The sequence below is a fragment of the Herpailurus yagouaroundi genome, unplaced genomic scaffold, assembly GCF_014898765.1.
Source record: "Herpailurus yagouaroundi ecotype Mexico unplaced genomic scaffold, PumYag 140, whole genome shotgun sequence".
Taxonomy (NCBI): domain Eukaryota; kingdom Metazoa; phylum Chordata; class Mammalia; order Carnivora; family Felidae; genus Herpailurus; species Herpailurus yagouaroundi.
In genome coordinates, this window is record NW_024412395.1 from 81346549 (window position 1) to 81369446 (window position 22898).

General features: G+C 35.5%; 1 protein-coding gene across 1 annotated transcript in view; it reads left to right on the forward strand.

Annotated features, from left to right (window-relative positions):
* BMPR2 (bone morphogenetic protein receptor type 2) overlaps window positions 1-22898 on the forward strand; it is a 201052-nt gene that overhangs the window by 146891 nt on the left and 31263 nt on the right. The window contains exons 4-9 of the mRNA XM_040475888.1: window positions 7773-7883; window positions 8890-8981; window positions 10819-11049; window positions 11789-11903; window positions 16175-16335; window positions 17578-17725. Coding sequence (XP_040331822.1) covers window positions 7773-7883; window positions 8890-8981; window positions 10819-11049; window positions 11789-11903; window positions 16175-16335; window positions 17578-17725 — 858 coding nt within the window. The remainder of the gene's footprint in view (window positions 1-7772; window positions 7884-8889; window positions 8982-10818; window positions 11050-11788; window positions 11904-16174; window positions 16336-17577; window positions 17726-22898) is intronic.

Consider the following 22898-nt stretch of genomic DNA (forward strand, 5'->3'; position numbering starts at 1 on the left):
GTTTGTTTGGTAGAACATGGAGCTCTTGATCTTGGGGTTGTGAATTCAAACCCCATGCTGGGTGTAGAGCTTACTTTAAAAAAGCGAGCAAGCAAGCACCTGCATTAACATTTTTAGATTGGATATCAGTGGTTGGGAACAAAATTCCAGAGATGATAGTGGAAAGCTCTCTTTTAAGAAATGCTGTATTTTTCTTCTCAATTATGTTTTGGGATGCCTGGGTGGCTCAGTTGGTTGAGCATCCAACTTCGGCTCAGGTCATGATCTCATGGTTTGTGGGTTCGAGCCCTGCATTGGGCTTTGTGCTAACAGCTCAGAGCCTGGACACTGCTTCGGGTTCTGTGTCTCCCTCTCTCTCTGCCCCTCTCCTGCTCGTGCTCTGTCTCTGTTTGTCTCTTAAAAATAAATAAACATTAAAAAGAATTAAAAAAAAATTTTTTTTAATGTTTATTTTTGAGAGAGAGGCACACACATACAGAGTGAGAACCGGGGAGAGGCAGAGAGAGAAAAACAGAATCTGAAGCAGGCTCCAGGCTCCAAACTGTCAGCACAGAGCCTGATGTGGGGCTCGAACTCATGAGCTGTGAGATCATGACCTGAGCTGAAATCGGATACTTAACCAACTGAGTCACCCAGGCAACCCCCCCCAATTATGTTTTTAATGGCACATAAGAAAGAATGTGTGTTGAGTTATTATATTGCCTACCGAAAACTAATGTAATGTTAGAAGTAAATTATATCTAAATTAAAAAAAAAAGTGTATGGAAAACAGAATATAGATGTTAGATTCAAAAAGAGACTCAGAAAAATCAGACTCTGTGAAAAGGTATTAGGGATACCTAAGCCAGTTTGTTTTTATTATCTTTTTAAAGTTCACATAAACTGATTTTTTTTTATAAACTGATTTTGAAAAATCTATGACTCACCTGCCCTTCCTCTCCAGAAAAAGAAAAAAAAAAAAGAGAAAGAAAAATCTATGACTAGATAATCTTAAGGAGTCATTTCAATAAATAAAAAATATATATTCAAGATTATAAGTCATAGTTTGAGTTATAGTTTAAGCAGCATAATTTTTAGTAGAGTATTCTTTTCTCTAAATAAAAAAAACTATGTAAGTACCATATGGTTAACATTTGTAGTGTGTTCAAGATATTGCTCTTCTTCATGGGTTGTGAAACGCTTCTGTTGCTTAAATCAGTGACAAAAACAGTTTTTTTAATGGGAATATTTCTGGAAACCTTACTATTTATATTATTATTACATAATTGTATCCTTTTTCCAGAAATTTTTGTAATGCTAAAATTACTATCTAGTAACAAGAAAAATAGACTAGGAAAATTATTCCTATTTTGTAATAAAAGTTTGATAGAATTAAAATATACATCATTTTAGCAATATACAGTGTTTTCATAATGTAGTTAAAAATAAGAATATCTAAGGGTACCTGCCTGGATGGCTCAGTTGGTTAAGCATCCAAATTCAGCCTAGGTCATGATTTCACAGTTCATGAGTTCGAGCCATGTGTCCAGCCCTGTGCTGACAGTGTGGAGCCTGGAGTCTGCTTGGGATTCTGTGTCTCCCTCTCTCTGCCCCTCCCACCGCTCTCACTCTGTCTCTCTCTCTCTCTCTCTCTCACTCTAAAAAAAAAATAAATAAACATTTTTTAAAAAGTATAAAAACAAGAATATCTAACCTAGAAGGCCAAATCTTAATGTTCTATCTTTAATAATTTTCACTTGTGTTAAACAGTCTATACTTTTTTAATATACAATGTTATTTTAGAATAGAGAATGTATGCTTTGTTACATTTTAAATTTCAGTTTGTAATGTCACATAAACTAAAGAACATTAAGTTTTAAATTCTTAAAATTTTAAAGTGTCAACATATTTCAGAAATTAAAAATAGACTTTTTAGGGGTGTTTGGGTGACTCACCTAGTTAAGTGAGTGACTTGATTTTTGCTTAGGTCATGATCTCACATTGTGTGATTGAGCCCTGCCTGGGGTTCTGGGCTCTGAACTGAGCATGGAGACTGCTTGGGATATTCTCTCACCCATTCTTTCTCTCTCTCCCTCCCTCTCTGCCCTTCCCCTGCTCTCATGTGGCCTCTCAAAATAAATAAATAAACTTAAAAATTTTTTAAAGACATTTAAAATAAAACTAGATTTCTCATGACTTCTTATTCCTGATTGAATTTAAAATATACTTTTCATATAAGTAGTGTACTTCAATTCTTTGGGGAATTACAACATTGGCTGTTCATTTGCAGAGATGGTTTTTCCATAATGTCACATTACTATTATAATTTTCAATATTTTATTATTATTTTCTTATATATATATTATTTCTTATATAGACTTAGAGAATCTTTTTTATTAACTCATGTATTTGAATTACACAAGAAAATTAAAACCCATTTTAAAATGCAGCCTTTCTAATTTGAAAATACCAAAACTTTGTTTCATAATAGACTTGTGAATTTTTTTGATCCAGGTAAAGAGCAGCCTCACTATATGAAAAATATAAGTGTATTTTGTCTGTCACATTGGTGGTAAAATTTGGGGCAGGTTTTTTTTTTTTTTTAATGTTTACTGAATGAAATTGGATTTAATTGTGTATAACCGTTTTTTTGTTTGTTTTTAGATAATAAATCCTAGTGATTTCCTAAGCTTCCACCTTAGGAAGCTAGAAAAAGAGCAAATTAAATCCCAAATAAGCAGAATAAAAGATCAGAAACAATTAAATTGAGAACAAAAAGTTCATAGAGAAAAAAAATCAACCATACCAAAAATGTTTTTTTTGAAAAGAACAAAAAGATTGATAAATATCTAACCAAGCTACTAAGAAAAAAAAGAGAAGTAAGTTGCTAATAATCAAGAATGAAAGAAAGGTCATCACTGCAAATCACATGAGTATTAGAAGGATAATAAAAGAATATTATGAACAACTCTTTGCCCACAAGGTTGGTAACTAATGCCTTGAACATACACATCTACCAAAATTCAGAGAGAAATATAGGCATTATCTATTAAAGAAACTCAACCAATAATCAATAACCTTCTAAAACAGAAAGCACTCGGCTCAGGTGGTTTCACTGTTGAATTCTAGCAAACATTTAAAGAAGAAATGATACCTAAGTGCCTGGTGGCTCAGTCAGTTCAGCGTTCGGACTCTTGATTTCTGCTCAGGTCCTGATCTCACAGTTTGTGAGTTCGAGCCCCACGTCGGGCTCTGTGCTAACAGTGTAGAGCCTGCTTGGGATTCTCTCTCTCTTCCCCTCTCTCTGCCCCTCCCCTGCTCATGCTTGTGCTCTCTCCCTCTCAAAAATAAATAAATAAAAATTTAAAAAAATAATAAAGAAGAAATGATACCAATTCTCTAAATCACTTTCAGAAAATAGAAGCAGAGGGAACACTTCCTAACTCATTCTGTGAAGCCAGCATTACCCTCATACCAAGACAATGAAAAGACCAGCCATACTAGGATAGAATATTGGCAAAACACATATCAAAGATTTGTGTCCTAAAATATGCAAAGAACTGTTAACAATAGGAAAACAGGGTGCCTGTGTGGCTCAGTCCTTAAGCATTTGACTTCGTCTCAGGTCATCATCTCAAGGTTTGTGAGTTGGAGTTCCACATCTGATGAGCTCATGCCCTGTTTTGGGTGAGCTTGAGCCCTACTCTGGGTGAGCACAAGCTCCATTCCGGGTGAATGTGAACCTCACTTTTCTCTCTCTCTCTCTCTCTCTCTCTCTCTCTCTCTCTCTCTCTCTCTTTCTTTCTCTGTCTCCCCCTCTCTCCCTCTCTTTCTCTTTCCCTTTCCCTCTCTCTCCTTCTCCTTCTCTCTCTCCTTCTCCCTCTCCTTCTCTCTCTCTCCATCGCCATCTCTCTCTCTCCCTCCATTTCCCTCTCTCTGCCCTTGGTGGGATTCTCTGTCTCTCCCTCTCTCTCTTTGCCCCTTGCTCACTAGCGCTCTCTCTCTCTCTCAAAAATAGTGTCACATCCCTTCCACCTTCATTGTAAAAGACAGCAGTACAGGAGAAATACAAATAGAAGTTTAACATATAAACTTCCTGCATACATGAGAGATTCCCAGGAAAATTGAGTAAATCTCTGAAGTAGCCCAAGTAACCAGGGTAAATACTGTCTCCAGCTAAGCCAAAAGAAAATGGGGAAGGGGGAGTGGGTTAAGGAAAGACCAGTAACGGATTGTTACTAGGAAAAGCACAGTAAACAAGTGTATGGTTGTTATGTAGATTTAAGTCCTTGTCTTCTCTACTGATAAAAGTTTCAAGAGTTTTAGGGGCGCCTGGGTGGCTCAGTCGGTTAAGCAGCCGACTTCGGCTCAGGTCATGATCTCACGGTCCATGAGTTCGAGCCCTGCGTTGGGCTCTGTGCTGACAGCTCAGAGCCTGGAGCCTGTTTCAGATTCTGTGTCTCCCTCTCTCTGACCCTCCCCCGTTCATGCTCTGTCTCTCTCTGTCTCAAAAATAAATAAACGTTAAAAAAAATTTTTTTTTAAAGTTTCAAGAGTTTTAGTCATTTTCGTCTTCCTAGTACCGAGACGGAGACAACTTACAAATGGAGATTTTCCTTACAAATGTAAATGCCTTTTATAAAAGGGTAACTTCTACTTGGTTTTCAGAGCTGCTTCTGTGTCTGGTGTTCCTTTTTTCTCTTAATTTTATTTTCAGTGTTTATTTATTTTTAAGAGAGAGAGCACAAGCAGGGAAGGGGCAGAGAGAGGGAGACAGAATTGGAAGCAGGCTCCAGGCCCTGAGCTGTCAGCACAGAGCCCTACACGGGGCTCAGTCTCACGAACCGGGAGATCCTGAGCTGGAGTCAGATGCTTAACCGACTGAGCTACCCAGTTGCCTCTGTGTCTGGTGTTTCTTAAAAATAACCAGCTCAAGATAGTCCTTATGCCAAAGAGGCATATTATGAGGTATTATATTCTGCCACCCTCACAGCCACAATAAAACAGAATAGACTGTGTGGCTTAAACAACAGAAATCTATTTTCTCACAGTTCTAGTGGCCAGAAGTCCAAGATTAGGGTGCCAGCCTGGTTGGATTGTGTTAAGAACTCTCTGGCTTGTGGATAGCTACCTTCTCACCGTTTCCTCACATGGCAGAGAGAGAAAGTCCTCTGACATCTCTTCTTATAAGGGCACTAGTCCTATCATGAAGGCCCCACTCCCGTGGCTCATCTAAACCTAATCCCAAAGGTCCCATCTCCAAAACCCATCACATTGTGTGTTAAGTCTTCACCATATGAATTTTAAGAGAACACAGTTCAGTCTGTAATACATTTTGTGTATTCATTCATCGGTTTATTAACATTCATGTTGTTCCCACTTTGGGCTATTATGATTAGTGTGCCATGAGCATTCCTGTAGAAGTTTTTGTTTGAACACTTGTTTTCAGTTCTTTTGGGTATATGCCTATGAGGGGAATTGCTAGGTCTTATGGTAATTCTATGTCTAACTTTTTGAAGAACTTCCAGAATGTTTTCTACTGCAGCTACACTATTTACATTCCCACCAGCAATGTACAAGAGTTCTAATTTCTCCATATTCTTGCCAACACTTTTTATTTTGTTTTTTTTTTTAATTATGGCCATCCTAGTATATGAGAAGTGATATCTGATTGTAAAATGAGTTTTTATATGTAGCTTTCTCCCTATAATTTATTCTATAGAAGAAGGTACAATTATCATTATGTTAAATGATAAGTATGTAAATATACTGCAGATTAAAAAATTTTTTTAATGTTTATTTATTTTTGGGAGAGAGACAGAGACAGAGACAGAGTGTGAGCAGGGGAGATGCAGAAAGAGAAAGGGAGACACAGAATCCAAAGCAGGCTCCAGGCTCTGAGCTTTTAGCACAGAGCCCAACGCGGGGCTCAAACCCAGGAACCACGAGATCATGACCTGAGCCAAAGTCAATGCTTAACTGACTGAGCCACCCAGGCGCCCCAAATATACTGCAGATTAAATGATTGTTACATATATTGATGAGTGCTGAGAAATACATAGAACTTTTGAATCATTATATTGTGTACACCTCAAACTAATATTAATACCATATGTTATACTTGAATAAACAAATAAATAAAAATTAAAAATAATAAAGTGACTCTGGGTTTAGGTACAAGCCTGGAGTTTGACTTGCTAAATGAGTAAGTGTTATAATGCACCAGAAGATTCTTCTATAGAGATATTGTTTTGACATTGTAATATTCAGTTGTGTTTAATTTGACACAAATACATTCCTTTACAACAGGAATGCACATTGGAGGAACTCTTTGTTATAGAAGCTTCTGACTTTGCCAGAGGCTTCTAGTTTGATACAACACATAATTATAATGTCCAAAGTGAGAAAGATTTAAAATAACATATGCTTGAATTTGAATGTAAAGAATTATTATTATTTTTTAATGTTTATTTATTTTTGAGAGACAGAGAGAAACAGAGCATGAGCAGGGCAGGGGCAGAGAGAGGCGGGGGGAGACACAGAATCTGAAGCAGGTTTCAGTCTCTGAGCTGTCAGCACAGAGCCCGACACAGGGCTGGAACTCATGAGCCATGAGATCATGACCCAAGCCAAAGTCAGATGCCCAACTGACTGAGCTACCCAGGCGCCCCTTGAATGTAAAGAATTATTAAATAATGATGTTATCAGTCATCAAGCCTACCCTCTGGTCATTATTACCAAACAGTGAATACCTTCAATTAAAAAAAATATATGAACAGCTATTTCATAGGGTAACTCATTCCATTTTAGACAGCTCTATTTATCAGCCATAAATTCTTGTGCATACTGAGTTAAAAACTGCTGTCCTTGAACACACACTGATTGGATCTTATGTTCTCGCTAGCTGTTAAGTCCTTTTTTCCACATAAAGACAATTATTTATCTTCTCTAGTGTTTTTCTTGTTCCACACCAGACACTTCAGTTCTTTCTACCCATCACAATTTAGAGTTCTTCACTATTCTCTTCTGAATGTGCTCCAGTTTGTGGAAATCCATCCTAAAGTGTGTTTCATCTGGTCCACAGAATGGAACTAACACATAGTATAGTGTACATGCTTGTAATGGCCCTGTAGTTTAGATATGTGTGTTCCCTATCTGCAGGTGAATAACCTTTGGCTCAGACAGGTGAAGAAATTTTCCCAAGGTCATGCAATAAGTGGAAGAACTGAGTTTTAAGCCCACTTCAGATTTCATTGCCTGTAAAGCCATGTTCTTTTCATTAATAATCATAATATCAATATTGATAAACTACCATTTATTGCATAAATAATATATACTCAACATGGTACTAAGTACTTAGACTCCCATCTAAGCCTCACAGAAGACTTTTGAGGTAGAGAGTACTGACTTTATAAATGAGAAAATTAAAGATCAGAAAAGGCAAATAATTTGCCAAATTCCACTAAGAGTGGCATAGTCAGGATTTAGAACCAAATGTGATTCCAAAGACTGTTCTCTTAATATTGTTTTATTCTGCCTATGCTGTTCTATGATGTAGTTGATATTCATTAATTAGCACAGCCAACAGGTGTTTCAGTGTTGTAAATCTATAAGATCATTTGTATGATTAAAAACACATAATTTGTGACCATCACAAATTTATTATTTTTCTTTAATTTCCTTTGATGCAAAAACATTGCTGATTGACTATATATTGATATAGCCTTTCTGTCAGTTCTTAACAAAATGATAAAATAAGAAATAACTGTGTTTTAAAATTTGTCTTCTTTTAGGTCCACCTCATTCATTTAACCGAGATGAGACAATAATCATTGCTTTGGCATCAGTCTCTGTATTAGCTGTTTTGATAGTTGCCTTATGCTTTGGATACAGGATGCTGACAGGTAAAAGTATCTCCTTTTGTTCTTTTGTATCAAATGTACCATTTAGTCAGAATCAGTTTTTTCCTTTTTAAAGTTTCTATGCTAAAAAAAAACTCTGTGTTACAGTACGTCCCATCCTCTCTTCGCAAACTTTTTTCTTAGTTTTTATGAAAAGTTACAAGCATATACAAAATATATATCACCCAACTTCAATGATTATTACATCTATATATCATCCATAGCCCCACTCACCACACCCTTCATGGTACTGGGTATTTTGAAGTAAATTGCATATGTCATTTATCTGTGAAAACTTTAGTATTATCTCTGAAATATAAGGACTTAAAGTATATGTAACCACAATACTATTTTCACACCAATAAATAAATAAATAAATAAATCTTCAGTATCATCAACTGTCCAGTCAGTTCTTTTTTTTTAAATATTTATTTTAATGTTTATTTATTTTTGAGAAAGAGAGAGAGACAGAGCACAAGGAGGGGAGGGGCAGAGAGAGAAGGAGACACAGAATCTGAAGCAGACTCCAGGCTCTGAGCTGTCAACACAGAGCCTGACGTGGGGCTTGAACTCACAAGCTGTGAGATCATGACCTGAGCTGAATGAAGCTGGACGCCCAACTGAATGAGCCACTCAAGCACCCCAATTGTGCTAATAAATTTTAGGTTTAATGAGCTTTTTAGAAAATCAGTACCCATTCATTCATTTGAATCACTTTTTTTAAGTTATTAAAACCTTCTTTAATGTTTCTGCAATATTTCTTCGAATTTTAAATTAGGTCTGTTACTAGAACTATCTCCCAAAATTCAGCTTTAATGTTATTATTCATCATTCATCTTCATTTATAGATAATTCTTAGTTTAGTAAATAGTTTTACTCTTGGTGACATTGGGCATAAATCTTGCTGCCTGCCTTCTGTAGTTCTTCTTTTTTAGCAATTATAAGAAAAAGTGTAATAAAGATTTTAAGAGAACCGTACATTAGCAACTTCTTTTTCCTATTGTTATAGGAGACCGTAAACAAGGTCTTCACAGTATGAACATGATGGAGGCAGCAGCATCAGAACCCTCTCTTGACCTAGATAATCTGAAACTGTTGGAGGTAAGATTGTAGAACATATGGACTGTTCTTTCTGCTCTCATAGTATATCTAAGACAGTAACTTCATTCACTCACTGCATCATTCATCCATTTATTCTTTGAGCGTTTACTATCAGTTTGGTACCAAGGCCTATTTCTGGCACTGAGAATATAGGTAAAAACTACAGAGAGCCGCCTTGAGACTTGTATTCTAGTGGGAAAGAGTCTACAAAGAGGTGAAACAAATAAATGTATATTACTTCTATTAGTAGTAAGTGCTATAGAGAAAAATAAAACAGTTAAAAAGAAAAAGATGGAAAGCGGTTTAGTAAAGAAAGTATATTTAGAAAGGAGACAGAAAGTGTATTTAGAAAGGAGATGATCTTTGAGTATAGACTGCAATAGTGTATAGGAATAAAGACATGTGAAATTCTGACAAGAATGTGCCATTCAAGCAACCCACACTATATGCCAAATAAATATTCCTTGTTTGTGCATATATTGCATATTTTTATAGGTACATACAACTGTTACATGGTAATATCTCAGAACCTATGTTATAGTCTTACCATGATGAATGTTTTTATGATTATTATTAGAATAAATAAACTATGATCCCCATACTAGAGACTGTTAAATAATAGATATGGTAGATTTAGTTATATAAAACATTTTAGGAACCTTCTGTTTGGGAGAAAAATACAATAAACAAAGTTAAAATATTCAAAACCGCATTTCAACACATACAGTAGAATTGTTAAAGAGCTAGTATAAATCAATATAGAAGCAACAATCCATAAAAATTGGACCAAAAAGATGAAGTGTCAATTCATAAAAGAATTAAAGGTAGCTTTTGAATGCATAATAAGATGTCCAATTTACTAAATTGGAAAAAAAATACTAGTTAAAACCACAGGATTTTATCCTGGACTGAGTAAAATACTCCCAAACATTGCTGATTTAACTATATATTGATACAGCCTTTCTAAAAGGCAGTCTGTTTATTAAGTAATTAACCTAGAAATAGTTAAATATGACAAAAATATTAAATAAATGATGGTAAATCCTTAACCTGTTTCAGTAAAGTAAAATCCCCAGAAGCCAAAAATGAAGAGAATGGGTTGCATTTTGCTGATTTTATTTTTTTATTGTGTCCTGTATATTGTGAATGTTCTATTGAGGAGACCTTGTGTTCTGGTAGGTTTTTCTAAAGTGTGTTTATTTCCATTATTTGTTTTAGTAGGCAGTTAACTTGGTTGGACGTACTGTGAACTCCTTGTCTCTTAGATGGAAGCTCAAATCTCACTGCAATTGTTTTATCTTCAGCTGGAATTGGTCTCAAGTATTCATTTCATTTCCCCCTCTCTCACTCTTCTTTGTGGGATTCTCCTCTCCCTTTCCAGCATTTTTGGTTGCCCTAAATTCTGTCCTCTGGCTCCTAGGGCCAGGAAGACTACAGATTTTCTATCGCAGTTCTAACTGCACTGTGCAGTGTTTGTGTCAGCCTGCTTTCAGGCTAAAAGCTATAAAAATGAGTAGTTCACCCTATGGCATTCCTTTCTTTTAAGTGTTGACTCCCCTCAGAATCTACTTCCTTTTGTTCATTCTCTAGCACTTTTAGATTTCTTTTTAAAATTTTGTTCAGAGTTCATAGTTGTTATCTATGGGAGGGCTGGGTCTGATAGGAGTTTCCTGAGCCATATGAGATGTAGAATTTATTAGTTTCTTGACAGTGGAGTAATTTAAACTATAAGCAATAGAGAATTGTGGTATACATTTGGATTTACACTTTTCTAGAAAATTGATTGTTCAGTTGTGATATGAATTAATACCTTGCTTTCTTCAAAACAAATTTACAGCTGATTGGCCGGGGTCGATATGGAGCAGTATATAAAGGTTCCTTAGATGAACGTCCAGTTGCTGTAAAAGTGTTTTCCTTTGCAAACCGTCAGAATTTTATCAATGAGAAGAACATTTACAGAGTGCCTTTAATGGAACATGACAACATTGCTCGCTTTATAGTTGGAGATGAGAGAGTTACTGCAGATGGACGCATGGAATATTTGCTTGTGATGGAGTATTATCCCAATGTAAGTTCTTTATAAAAATTAAACTGACATTTATATTAGCTGTCAATCAGAATTTTAGGAGGACTACTGTTATGTAGAACATTGGTGGTTTGCAAACTGGTTAATAATGGTTTGCTGTGAGATAAGGATCTCACATCAGAATGTGAATCAACCAAGTCACTAGTTAACTTTTTAGTTCATCTGTCTGTCTGTCTGTCTGTCTCTCCCTCTCAGCAAGACTTTCTTGATGAAGGAAACAGTGTTTTGACTGACGTTCATTCTTGTGCAAGCTCTTTATCCCTGACTGGTAAATACTTTGTGGATGAGCACCTTGAATAGCACTGACACATACATATTTATGAAAGCTTTCTGTTTCATACTTGTAAAACATAACAATTTAATTTGTATTTGTACTGGTAAGAGATACAGTATAAAGAAAGAATGTAAAAGACTATGTTTTCTATCTTAATTTCAGAAACAAAAGAAACATTTAATATGAAATACTCACTTATACTTTTTAACATTGGAGAAAAAAATTAATAATTTTAAATTATCCTTTCCATCATCTTCTCCCCTCTCAATTCACAGAAATGTCTTACTGTTTTGAGATTTTGAAATGTCATAGTTCATTAAATCTCCATGGAATCCTAACCTACTTAAATACTTTGTCAGGCTACTGCTAATTTACCTCCTTATGTACAAGTAAATTAATTCCACTTTTTTTTTTTTTTTATATTTGTGTATTTCTTCTTTTATATAGGGATCTCTCTGCAAGTATTTGAGTCTCCATACAAGTGATTGGGTCAGTTCTTGCCGCCTGGCTCATTCTGTGACTAGAGGTCTGGCTTATCTTCATACAGAATTGCCACGAGGAGGTAAGACCATGAGTAGAAGATGAATGACACTCATGTGGGGCAAAATTCACAAAGGGAAATTGTATTCATATCTTCAAAGTAAGAGTATATTTTATATAATAGCAGATTTATTATTAGCCAGTTGTTTGAAGTATCTGGCTTGAGGAAATATATTTGAAATATAACAGGAAGAATAAGAAAAAGAACTTCGAGACCCTAGAGAGGTCATGGATCCTATTGAGATTTTGATTAAAGCTCTGAACACCTCTGTAAAGATACATGTATGGCAAACTTATAAAAATGTTCATTTGATTCTAGGGGTTCTCAGACCCGTTAAAGTCCATCAATGAACTTAGGTTGAGAAGCTCTTAGCTAGGCTGTAGTACATTTCCTTGCATTTATTTGCTTATTTAAATGAAATACAGCGCATTACCAATTCTTTAGTTTTAACATCATATGGATTTTTATTCTATATTTGACTGGTCTTTAGTATAAAACCTACACATATCTTTTTATAACTTAGTGTTTCTCTTAGCTAGGATTAGGTTTGGTCAGATCTGTCAGGGGGAAAAAATCACAGGCTTCAATAAGAATGAATTTTTTTTCTTTCTTATGTAAGAATTTAGAGAGAGTCTAAAATTGGTTTGGTGTAGCCTAAGCCTCCAGTAATAGTTCTCCTCCATTATTCTTTTTTTTTTCCATTATTCTTTACATATGGCTTACATTTTCAAGGTCACCTCATTGTCCATCATGCTATATTCTAATCAGTAAGGGAAAGGAAGGGAAGGTAGAAGGAATTGCCCCCTTCTGCCTCCAGAAGCTCTACTCTCATACGTATATTTTATTTTACAGAACTTAGTTCACACTTAACTACCACACTTAAATACAGTTGTTGGTGTTATTATTGTTGTTGTTTTTAAGCTGGCTGTGTTGGCTGTGTTGCTATATCAAATAATATTGGATTCTGTTACTGAGTAGAAGGAGGATAATGCATGCTGGGGAGTTGATCTTCGCCAGTGTTTCAGAACTGTGGTTTGTGTTCTTTGTCATAACTACAGTTTTCTTCAGCATCTGTGCACATTTTTGGTAGTTGTTCAAAACATCTTTTTAATACATTTACTTTCTCACTTTGTTTCAAAACATACATCACAGGCACATCTAAATTAGCTTTGTTGCAAAAATCAGTCAGTGCTTTCTCAGGCTCTCATCCCTTACGGATTTTCTTGTCATACTACAGCCCAGAATATTGTTTTTTCAGTTTCTTTGACCCCTGTAGATAAGAGAATCTTTAATATATCAGTTTCTTAGATCTTTGTTCTATTGTATAATAGTGTGGGTCATCTTTTCTAGCTGCTGCTTCATATATAAAAAATTTCTCCTGAATAATTTATCACTTCATTTATCTTGACATCTTGCTTTTCCTGAATACAGAATTGACCAATGTTATCGCCTATGTCAGCAGTTTGATGCACTTATTCTGGTGCTTTAGGACACTAACCATTTGGACTATGCTTCCTTACTCTTAAGTGTTATTATAATTCACTTAAAAAGCTGGCTTAGCACAGAACTTAAAATACCATCCTCATCCCCCTTTTCAAGACTTGCATGACTTAGCAAGGTTTCAAAAAAATGAAAAGAATGATTGCCATCAAATAAGAGTTTTATTTAGATGTAGATATTACTTTCAAATATTAGCTAATATCACTTAAACTAGTTAACCCCCCCTTTTTTTTTAGTTAACCTTTTTTTTTTAAACTGAGTATATACATAGTATTGCAAAAAATAAATAAATACAATAGCTATTTTGGGGGTTTTGTGGGTTTTTTTTAGTATAGTAGCTATTTGAATTTATGCTTTTACCTAATATTTTAAAGGTATTGGAAATATACAGTATTATTTCAAAATATTTAAAGTGTTATTTCACTTTTTGTCAGAGAACACTATTTTTCATAGTATCTTCATTTTTTTTTTAATTTCTTTTTCAACGTTTATTTATTTTTGAGAGACAGAGAGAGAGAGAGAGAGAGAGAACACGAGCAGAGGAAGGGCAGAGAGAGAGAAGGAGACACAAAATCCAAAGCAGGCTCCAGTCTCTGAGCTTTCAGCACAGAACCCGACACAGGGCTCAAACTCACAAACTGTGAGATCATGACCTGGGCTGAAGTTGGACACTTAACTGACTGAGCCACCCAGGCACACTCCCTACCCCACCCCCTACCCCCAGTATCTTCAAATGTAACTTTGCTGTTTGGCATAGAAATTTTATGGTAAGAAATAATACTATTATTATTTTATTTAGCTGTTTTTAGCTTCAGAATAAGGAGGAATTGAGCCTGCTTATTTATTTGTAACTGTCCTCCTTATGAATTTTTCCTGATAATGTCAGTGAAACTTATTACCATACTCCCCCCTCCCCCCGAATCTAACAAAGAAAGAACATATTATAGATCACTCAAATCTAACAGAAAATTACTGTTAACTATGTACATCCTTCTAAGTCCTTTGCTGTGTGTATGTGTCCACAGAGACGATTTTTTGTTCAGGTTTTATTTTTTAACACAATTAAAATAATAGTATGCCCTGCTTTTCTTTGAAATATTTGCCTAGTACAGTGCTACTGTCCAGGGCAAAATTATTGTATGTTCTCCTTTCTCTGCACTCCCTACCCCCAAATGAAAAGGATTAAAAGGAATACCGAGGAGAACTTTAAGGGGGAAAAGTCTCTCAAAAGGGCAGTCTATAGTTCTACCCTTTACATTGGTAATGAAACCTATCTTGTTTCCTTTCTTCTCTTCCTTTCCCTTGTTTTCTTCTTTACCCCCTTCCTTCTTTGCTCCCCACCCCTCTTCTTTCATTATTTCATGTCTTTTTTTTTTTCTTATATAGTAGCAGAAGGTACTACCCTATTTTCTTCTCTGGCTGTATCATTGACTCATTGCCCATTCTCCCCATTATTTTTGCCTAATTTCCTTAAGTGTGAGATCTTTAAGTATTGATTTGGTATTAATATACAAAAATTTTCCAAATATAGAAACATTTTTATATCTCTATAAGTTTCTTATATAAATATCACCTTGAGATTATACTATACGTACTAGTATTGTGGTTTTATCCAGAATAAGAAATGCAACTCTTTTAGGGGCTGAGTGAGCCATGTTAGTACAAGCTTTGGAAGGCTAGACCAGGAGGTGAGAGGGGAGAAAATGAACAAGAAATCAACTCTTTTTTAACTACTATTTTTGTCTTCCAATTGTGACAGGAATCATTATCTTCTGTTTTTAGTTTCATTGTTGGTGAAATTATAGTCTGATATTCATTAATGAGAGTAATGAATGTAAATACTGAGCCTATTTGGGCCTAAATATAAATACTCAATAAAGTTATCATTGACTTTGTTCCGATTGCTCTGTTTCTTTGTATACCTAGAGACTTATTTTAAATTTCAGAAATTGTATAACAATTTTTTCAACTCAGGAGCTATAGTTTTGCTTAATATAATATTTATATAAGGTTTCCTTAAAGAGAGGAAAGAAATATCTTTTTGGTGGGGCAGCTTAGGTTAGATACATTCTTTCAGTCAGCAAACATTTATTGTGTGCCAAGCCTTTTGAATTCAGGTAAAACATGTTCTCTTTCTACCTTCATGGAGCATATAGTCTAGTGATAAGTAATGTGAGTATAATAGTGCTCTGCTTCTCTGTAAAATCAGAAAACAGGTTTTCATATCTTGTGAGATACCAGCTCCTCTACTTATTCTCCAGGTCCATTGTAAAACTTTTTCTAGTTTGATTTGAATAACTGAGGTGGGCTTAGAAACAGGGCTAACCCTGAGGGCAGAACTGGGATGTTCTGTCATAGGTTTGATCAGTGAAGCCATAGGAGAATAGTATAACATACAATATACAGATTTTGGAGGCATCTTGGCAAGTTGACTTTTTTTAGTTATTTATACTAAATATTTCTTTCTCTGTTGCCTCCTTTTGCTACCCTTAGAAAAAGGGAAAAAAAACAAGTATGTTTTAAAATTAGAAGCAATAGCATGTTGGCTATTAGTTGCAGCTAAATATTTAAAGCTTAATTACACATGCAACAGTAGTTTATGTTGTAAAATATAGTGAAAATAGTGATGATTATGAGTTGAAACTGCTTTCTTGTGTCCCTTTCTGTTATTAGAAAATTAAATGGCAGAAAAATAATACAATCATCTATATTTTTGTAGTCCCTATTACCTGCATGTTTATGTCCAACAGTGCTATTTAAGCATTAATAAATATTTGAAATTATCTAAACAGATCATTATAAACCTGCGATTTCCCATCGAGATTTAAACAGCAGAAATGTCCTGGTGAAAAATGATGGAACCTGTGTTATTAGTGACTTTGGATTGTCCATGAGGCTAACTGGAAATAGACTGGTACGCCCAGGGGAAGAAGATAATGCAGCCATAAGTGAGGTGAGTGTATACAAAAGGTATCACTCTGATGTACTTCGAGAAGATAATGAAGCATTAAAAAAATCTATCCAGGACAGTTACCCTTATATGCTACCAATTACAGCATATTAGGAATTACAAAATTAAGACCTACAGAAGACCTTGCATGAAGTTTATCAGTTCTTTATGGAAATCACTGCTTGTTCCAACTCATTTTTTTTAAATGTTTATCTATCTATCTATCTATCTATCTACCTACCTACCTACCTACCTACTTATGTATTTACTTTGATAGAGAAAGAGAAAGCACAGGGGAGGGAGAGAGAGAATCCCAAGCAGGCTTTGTGCCATCTGCGCAGAGCCCTATGCATGGCTTAGTCTCATGAACTGTGAGGTCATGACCTGAGCCAAAATCAAGAGTTGGATGCGTAACAGACTGAGCCACCCAGGTGCCCCCCACAACTCATTTTTGAGAGGCACTGGGAGGAGGATTGTAGGAACTGTATTTTCTTTTTTAAGAACTGATTTTTGAAGCAGGAGTAAAATTTCTAAGTTTAAGACAGGACAGTCACCTTCTGATAATCACTGTTGAAATGTGGACCACATCCTTCCTGACCTTTTTCTCTACATCCCCATACACGTCTCTCTCTCCATGTGTATGTATTTTTTTAATTAAAAAAAATTTTTTTTAAATATTAAATTATGGGGGTGCCTGGGTGGCTTAGTGGTTGAGCATCCGACTTCAGCTCAGGTCATGATCCCATGGTTTGTGGGTTTGGCCCTTGCATCGGGCTCTGTGCTGACAGCTCACGGCCTGGAACCTGCTTCGGATTCTGTGTCTCCTTCTCTCTTTGCCCTCCCTTGCTCATACTTTGTCTGTGTCTCTCAAAAATAAATAAACATTAAAATATATATATATTAAATGACGTACATACTAATGTACTTTTTATATTATACTATTGTATTGCACTTTTCTCATTGTGTCTTGCAAACGTTTCTTCATTGACATACATAGGATAGTTTAGCTTATTCTTTCTGATTGATGAATAGTACTCAATAGAAAAGATTTACTACAGTTTATTCAAGAAGGGTGTTTTGTAGGTAAAAAATTAGGTATAGAAAGTTTCAGTGATATACATAAGGTCAAATAATGTGTCATTGACATATAGTTGACATGAAATTTATGTATAACTTCTGGTCTGATGTATGCATGTCAGAATATGCTACATTATGTTTCTGAAAAATGTCACTCTAATTTATCAGGTTGGCACAATCAGATATATGGCACCAGAAGTTCTAGAAGGAGCTGTGAACTTGAGGGACTGTGAATCAGCTTTGAAACAAGTAGACATGTATGCACTTGGACTCATTTATTGGGAGATATTTATGAGATGTACAGACCTCTTCCCAGGTAAGAGAATTGCTGTCAAAAATTGATACATGTTTTGAGTGAAGCAGTTAATATCTTCTTTTTCGACTTTTAAATTGAGTCAACTTTTATGTTTTTACTTTCACTTAAACCTTTAGTTTATTGCCATCTAGTGTTCAGAAACATTATTAGCAGAAGGATGTCAATTAGAAATAACTTTGTAAACAGATCCCAACTTTGCATCTGAGTGCAGGTGCTTGTTTGTTTTTATATTGATTTTTGAGAGAAATGGAGAGACAGAGTGTGAGCTGGGGAGAGAAAGAGAGAAAGAGGGAGACACAGAATCCAAAACAGGCTCCAGGCTCTGAGCTGTCAGCACAGAGCCTGATGCGGGGCTTGAACTCACAAACTTGGGAGATCATGTCCTGAGCCAAAGTCGGATGTTTAACCAACTGAGCCACCCAAGCACCCCTGAATGCAACTTAGTTAATTGTTCATAATAGCTTATCTGTGTTTAGTTAGATTGCTTTAGCAGTCATTGTTGTCCTTATGCACCCTCTGAACATTTGATAAGCTATACTTAAAATATTCCCTGAATTGACCCAAGAAGTTAGAAACAATGAATTTACCATTGGAACACTTTTTTCTTTCTTCCTTTATTTTTTTCATTCTTCCTTCTTGACTTCCTGATTCCTGCTTTCCTTCCTTCCTTTCAATGAAAGAACACCCATTTAATATGAATGCTTATTTAAGGCTTATTTGAATTAACCAAATGAGTTTATAGTTTTTCTCTTTTTGTTAGGATTACATTACTCTCATTATTATCCTATAAAAACTTTAACTACCAATATGTGTGCATTGCATTCTGCTAGATGGTGTACAAAATGACTTGATATATATGGCTTCTATCTTATAGGAATAATACCATTAAAAGTATAGAAAAAGGAAAAATGGTCAATTGAACCAGCACTGGACAAACTATATAATGGAACTATTTAATAATAACAAAGATTAGTAGTGGGGTTGAGGTGTTTTTTGTTTTTTTGTTTGTTTGTTTGTTTTTTTGCTTTAAAAACAGTAAACATTTAGCAGTAGTTTATAATTCTAAAAATAAATTAATAATTACTTAGATTAACTACAGGTTAGGCAGTTATTATTTAGAAGTATATTTTCTAGTTAATTGGAAGTACAGAGTACTCAGTTGAGGTGTTTTTCTAGGCATAGCAGAATTGCAGTAGTATCACAGCATTATTAGAACTTTGAAACTTTTTATTTATATTACTGGAATTTAGACCACAGATATTTTTATATATCCTAATTCAGAATTTTTGTTTTTTTAGAAACATGACTGACTAAAATTCTTAAACCAGCATTAGTACATTACCATCAGCAATATTTTTTCAACAATTACTGCATTCAAAGAATAAGTATTGCTTTTGCCCTGATAAATAATATCAGGTGTATGAAAATGGAAAGGCAATTAAATCTTATTTGCAGAAGATTAATTTAGCAGATATGTAGTTTGAATTGAAATAGAACTAGAGGCGGTTTAAAAAGGAAAAAGACAGGTGCCTGGTTGACTCAATCAGTAGAGTATGCATCTCTTGATCTCTGGGTCAGGGTCACAACTTCAGCCCCACACCGGGAGTGGAAATTACTTAAAACAACAACAACAATAGTTTAAAAGAAAAAATATAGGTAAGGCGTGCCTAGGTGGCTCAGTTGGTTAAGTGTCTGACTGTTAATTTCAGCTTAGGTCATCGTCTCATGGTTCATGGGATCAAGCTCTGTGTCAGGCTCTATGCTGACAGCTCGGAGCCTGCTTGGGATTCTCTCTCTGCCTCTCTCTCTGCCCCTCCCCCATTCGTGTGCATGCACATGCTCTCTCTCTCTCAAAATCAATAAATAAGCATCTTTTAAAAACATGTAAAAGAATAAGGTGTTACTATTTTAATGGATGCATGGTTTCAGTTTGGGAAGATGGAAAAGTTCTAGAGATGGGTAGTAGTGATCGTTGCACATTATTAACATACTTACTGCCATAGAACTTACTATACACTTAAAAATTGTTAAAATGGTAAATTTTGTGTTATGTATATTTAACCACAATGAAAATAACAATAAAGGAAAAAAATGAGAGTTGCATTAAGAGATCTTATAATCTTGGATATGGAAATGGAGAGAAGAAATGTGTGGTTCTGCTTAGCTATTGTAAGAAAATCTAAGGAACTGAGAAATATTAGGAGGTCTAAGAAATAATGAGGGTGGCAGCCAGGAACTTAGGAAAAAATATTGGTTTATATTGGAAACATGAGTTTCTCCAATTATGAAGACTTTCAGATGGGGTATTGATGGACAGCTGAAGAAAGTTTTTAAAAATAATTTTTAGGGGCGCCTGGGTGGCGCAGTCGGTTAAGCGTCCGACTTCAGCCAGGTCACGATCTCGCGGTCCGTGAGTTCGAGCCCCGCGTCAGGCTCTGGGCTGATGGCTCAGAGCCTGGAGCCTGTTTCCGATTCTGTGTCTCCCTCTCTCTCTGCCCCTCCCCCGTTCATGCTCTGTCTCTCTCTGTCCCAAAAATAAATAAACGTTGAAAAAAATAATAATAATTTTTAAGGGGCCCCGGGGTATCTCAGTCGGTTAAGCATCCGACTTCAACTCAGGTCATGATCTGAAAGTTCATGAGTTCAAGCCCTGCCTTGGGCTCTGTGCTGACAGCTCAGAGCCTGGAGCCTGCTTTGGATTCTGTGTCTCCCTCTCTCTCTTCCTCTCACCTGCTAGTTTCTCTCTCTCTCTCTCTCTCTCTCTCTCTCTCTTTCTCAAAAATAAATAAAACATTCTAAAAAGTTTAAAAAATAAAGAATTTTTTAAATAAAAAGGATGTTGAGAGAACTAAAAGTGAAATGATTTAGAAATTGTTTATGTAAAGATGGTAAATGGGAACTTATGAGTAGATGCACTCTGCTAAGAGAACAAATGAAGAGTGCAAAAAATTATTGCGTAAAGACTGAATATTGGGGGACCTCCCTGTACCAGTAGGTTAGTTTAGAAGACTGTTGGTCAGAAAAATAGTGAGAAAACTAAGAAATTGTTGTAGGGAGTATGGCCGGAGTCGCAAAAGATGAGTCTGCAAACAAAGTGCAGTTAAGTGAAGGTCCTCATACTGGAGTCCCAACTCCAGGATGAAGCTTCTTCTTATTAGGATAATTGCTAAAGACTATGTGCATAAAGTCAGCTAAGCAAGAGTGTTAGTCTAATGGTTTAGCTTTTCAAGGTTACATTTCGAGTTAATTGGTTTCTGTAACACTAGGAAGGGTCAGGTGTGAAGGAGGATCCGCCCTGGACAATGTTAATGGCTCTAGGGGTTCCTTACTGCCACAGCCATGTTCAGCTGTGTAAACATGTCCTAAGGCCTTGCACCTTCTCCAGCCCTTCCCTTTTGGAATCTTTTCCTTTGATACTTCTCTCCTGCATCTCCCACAAGAAATCATAGTATCTTGGAAGTCAGTGTTAGAAAATGTAAAGAACCAAGATTGATAGCAGTAGATGTAATATAAGGTCAAAAGGAAATAGAACTGAAGAATGATCTTTGAATTTATTTAAAAAAAAATTTTTTTTAACGTTTATTTATTTTTGAGACAGAGAGAGACAGAGCATGAACGGGGGAGGGGCAGAGAGAGAGGGAGACACAGAATCGGAAGCAAGCTCCAGGCTCTGAGCCATCAGCCCAGAGCCCGACGCGGGGCTCGAACTCGCGGACCGCGAGATCGTGACCTGAGCTGAAGTCGGGCGCTTAACCGACTGGGCCACCCAGGCGCCCCTGACCTTTGAATTTAAATAACAAGAGGTCATTAGTATTCTTAGAGGAGTTTCTGTGGAATAGAGAAGATGGAAATATCAGAGTATGGGAAGGAAAAGTATTAGGAAAGCACAGGAAGAAGATACAAGATACTCTTAAAAATGTTAACAATGAAATGGGATGGAAGTTGAATAAAAAGGAACCCTTAAACATATTAATAAGCATAGAGAATAGCATGTTATAATTATAACATTTTTGGGAAACATTTTTTTCAGATTTATATGATACACCTCCAAATGCAGTACATGCTTTATTATTAAATGTAAACACTATGTAATGTAGACTGATTCTCGCTGTAAAATATACGCAGAATAAATGAATTAGATGTTTATATTACAAAGAAAGAGTGAAATGCTGCAATGTTTATATAAAGAAGGAATATGAAAGGAAGATAAAAAAGGAAGGCAAGAGAAAGAAAAAGGAAGAAAGAATAAGCATAATTTAAGAAGGGAACTAAAATGTTCCTAACTGCTTAGAGACATAATTAACAAATAGCAAATGAGGTGAGAAGCAGGGAATGGTATCTGATATTCTAGATATTTGATCTATTTTGGACAATTTGAAAGAAAGTGGGATTATAAAACCTCCCTTGAGCAATCCAATGTTTATAAAGTTTTAAGGAAATCCAGTAAGACTAATATAATTCATGATGATGATGTCATTAACATTCATCTTTGTGTCCCTAGTGCCTAATACTAAGTTAGCTCTAAACAAGTATCTATTGAACAATTAGATTAAGAACCATGAAGATTTCTTAGAAATTTGCAATTCTTCTGGGGCGCCTGGGGCGCTCAGTCGGTTAGTCATCGGACTTCAGCTCGGATCATGATCTCGCAGTTTGTGAGTTTGAGCCCTGCATCGGGCTCTGTGCTGACCGCTCAGAGCCTGGAGCCTGCTTTGGATTCTGTGTGTGTCTCTCTATCTGCCCCTCCCCTGCTCACGCTCTGTCTCTCTCTCTCAAAAATGAATAAACTTAAAAAAAATTAAAAAAAAAAAGAAATTTGCAATTCTTAATGTCATTTCATTCACAAAACAAGATTGTATATCAATTTTATTTAGTAGATTTTCTAATTATATTTTAGACCTGCTTAAAACAAGTAAGTAAAATTATGAATTTTTAGTTATTCTACTTAACCAGCATTTGAAAAAAAAGTGACTAATAAATAATACTTGGAAGACATCTATATGTGTTGTGTATATGTCTCAGAGAAACAGATATGATGTACTAGTAAATATCTTCTGGTTCACAAACATTATGGATTGAGGTTTTATTAGATGAGGTTTCATGAACAAAAGTGATATACTAACTAGCAGGATTAAAACTTCTGGTTTTGTCTTTCTTTTTTTTTTTTTTTTTT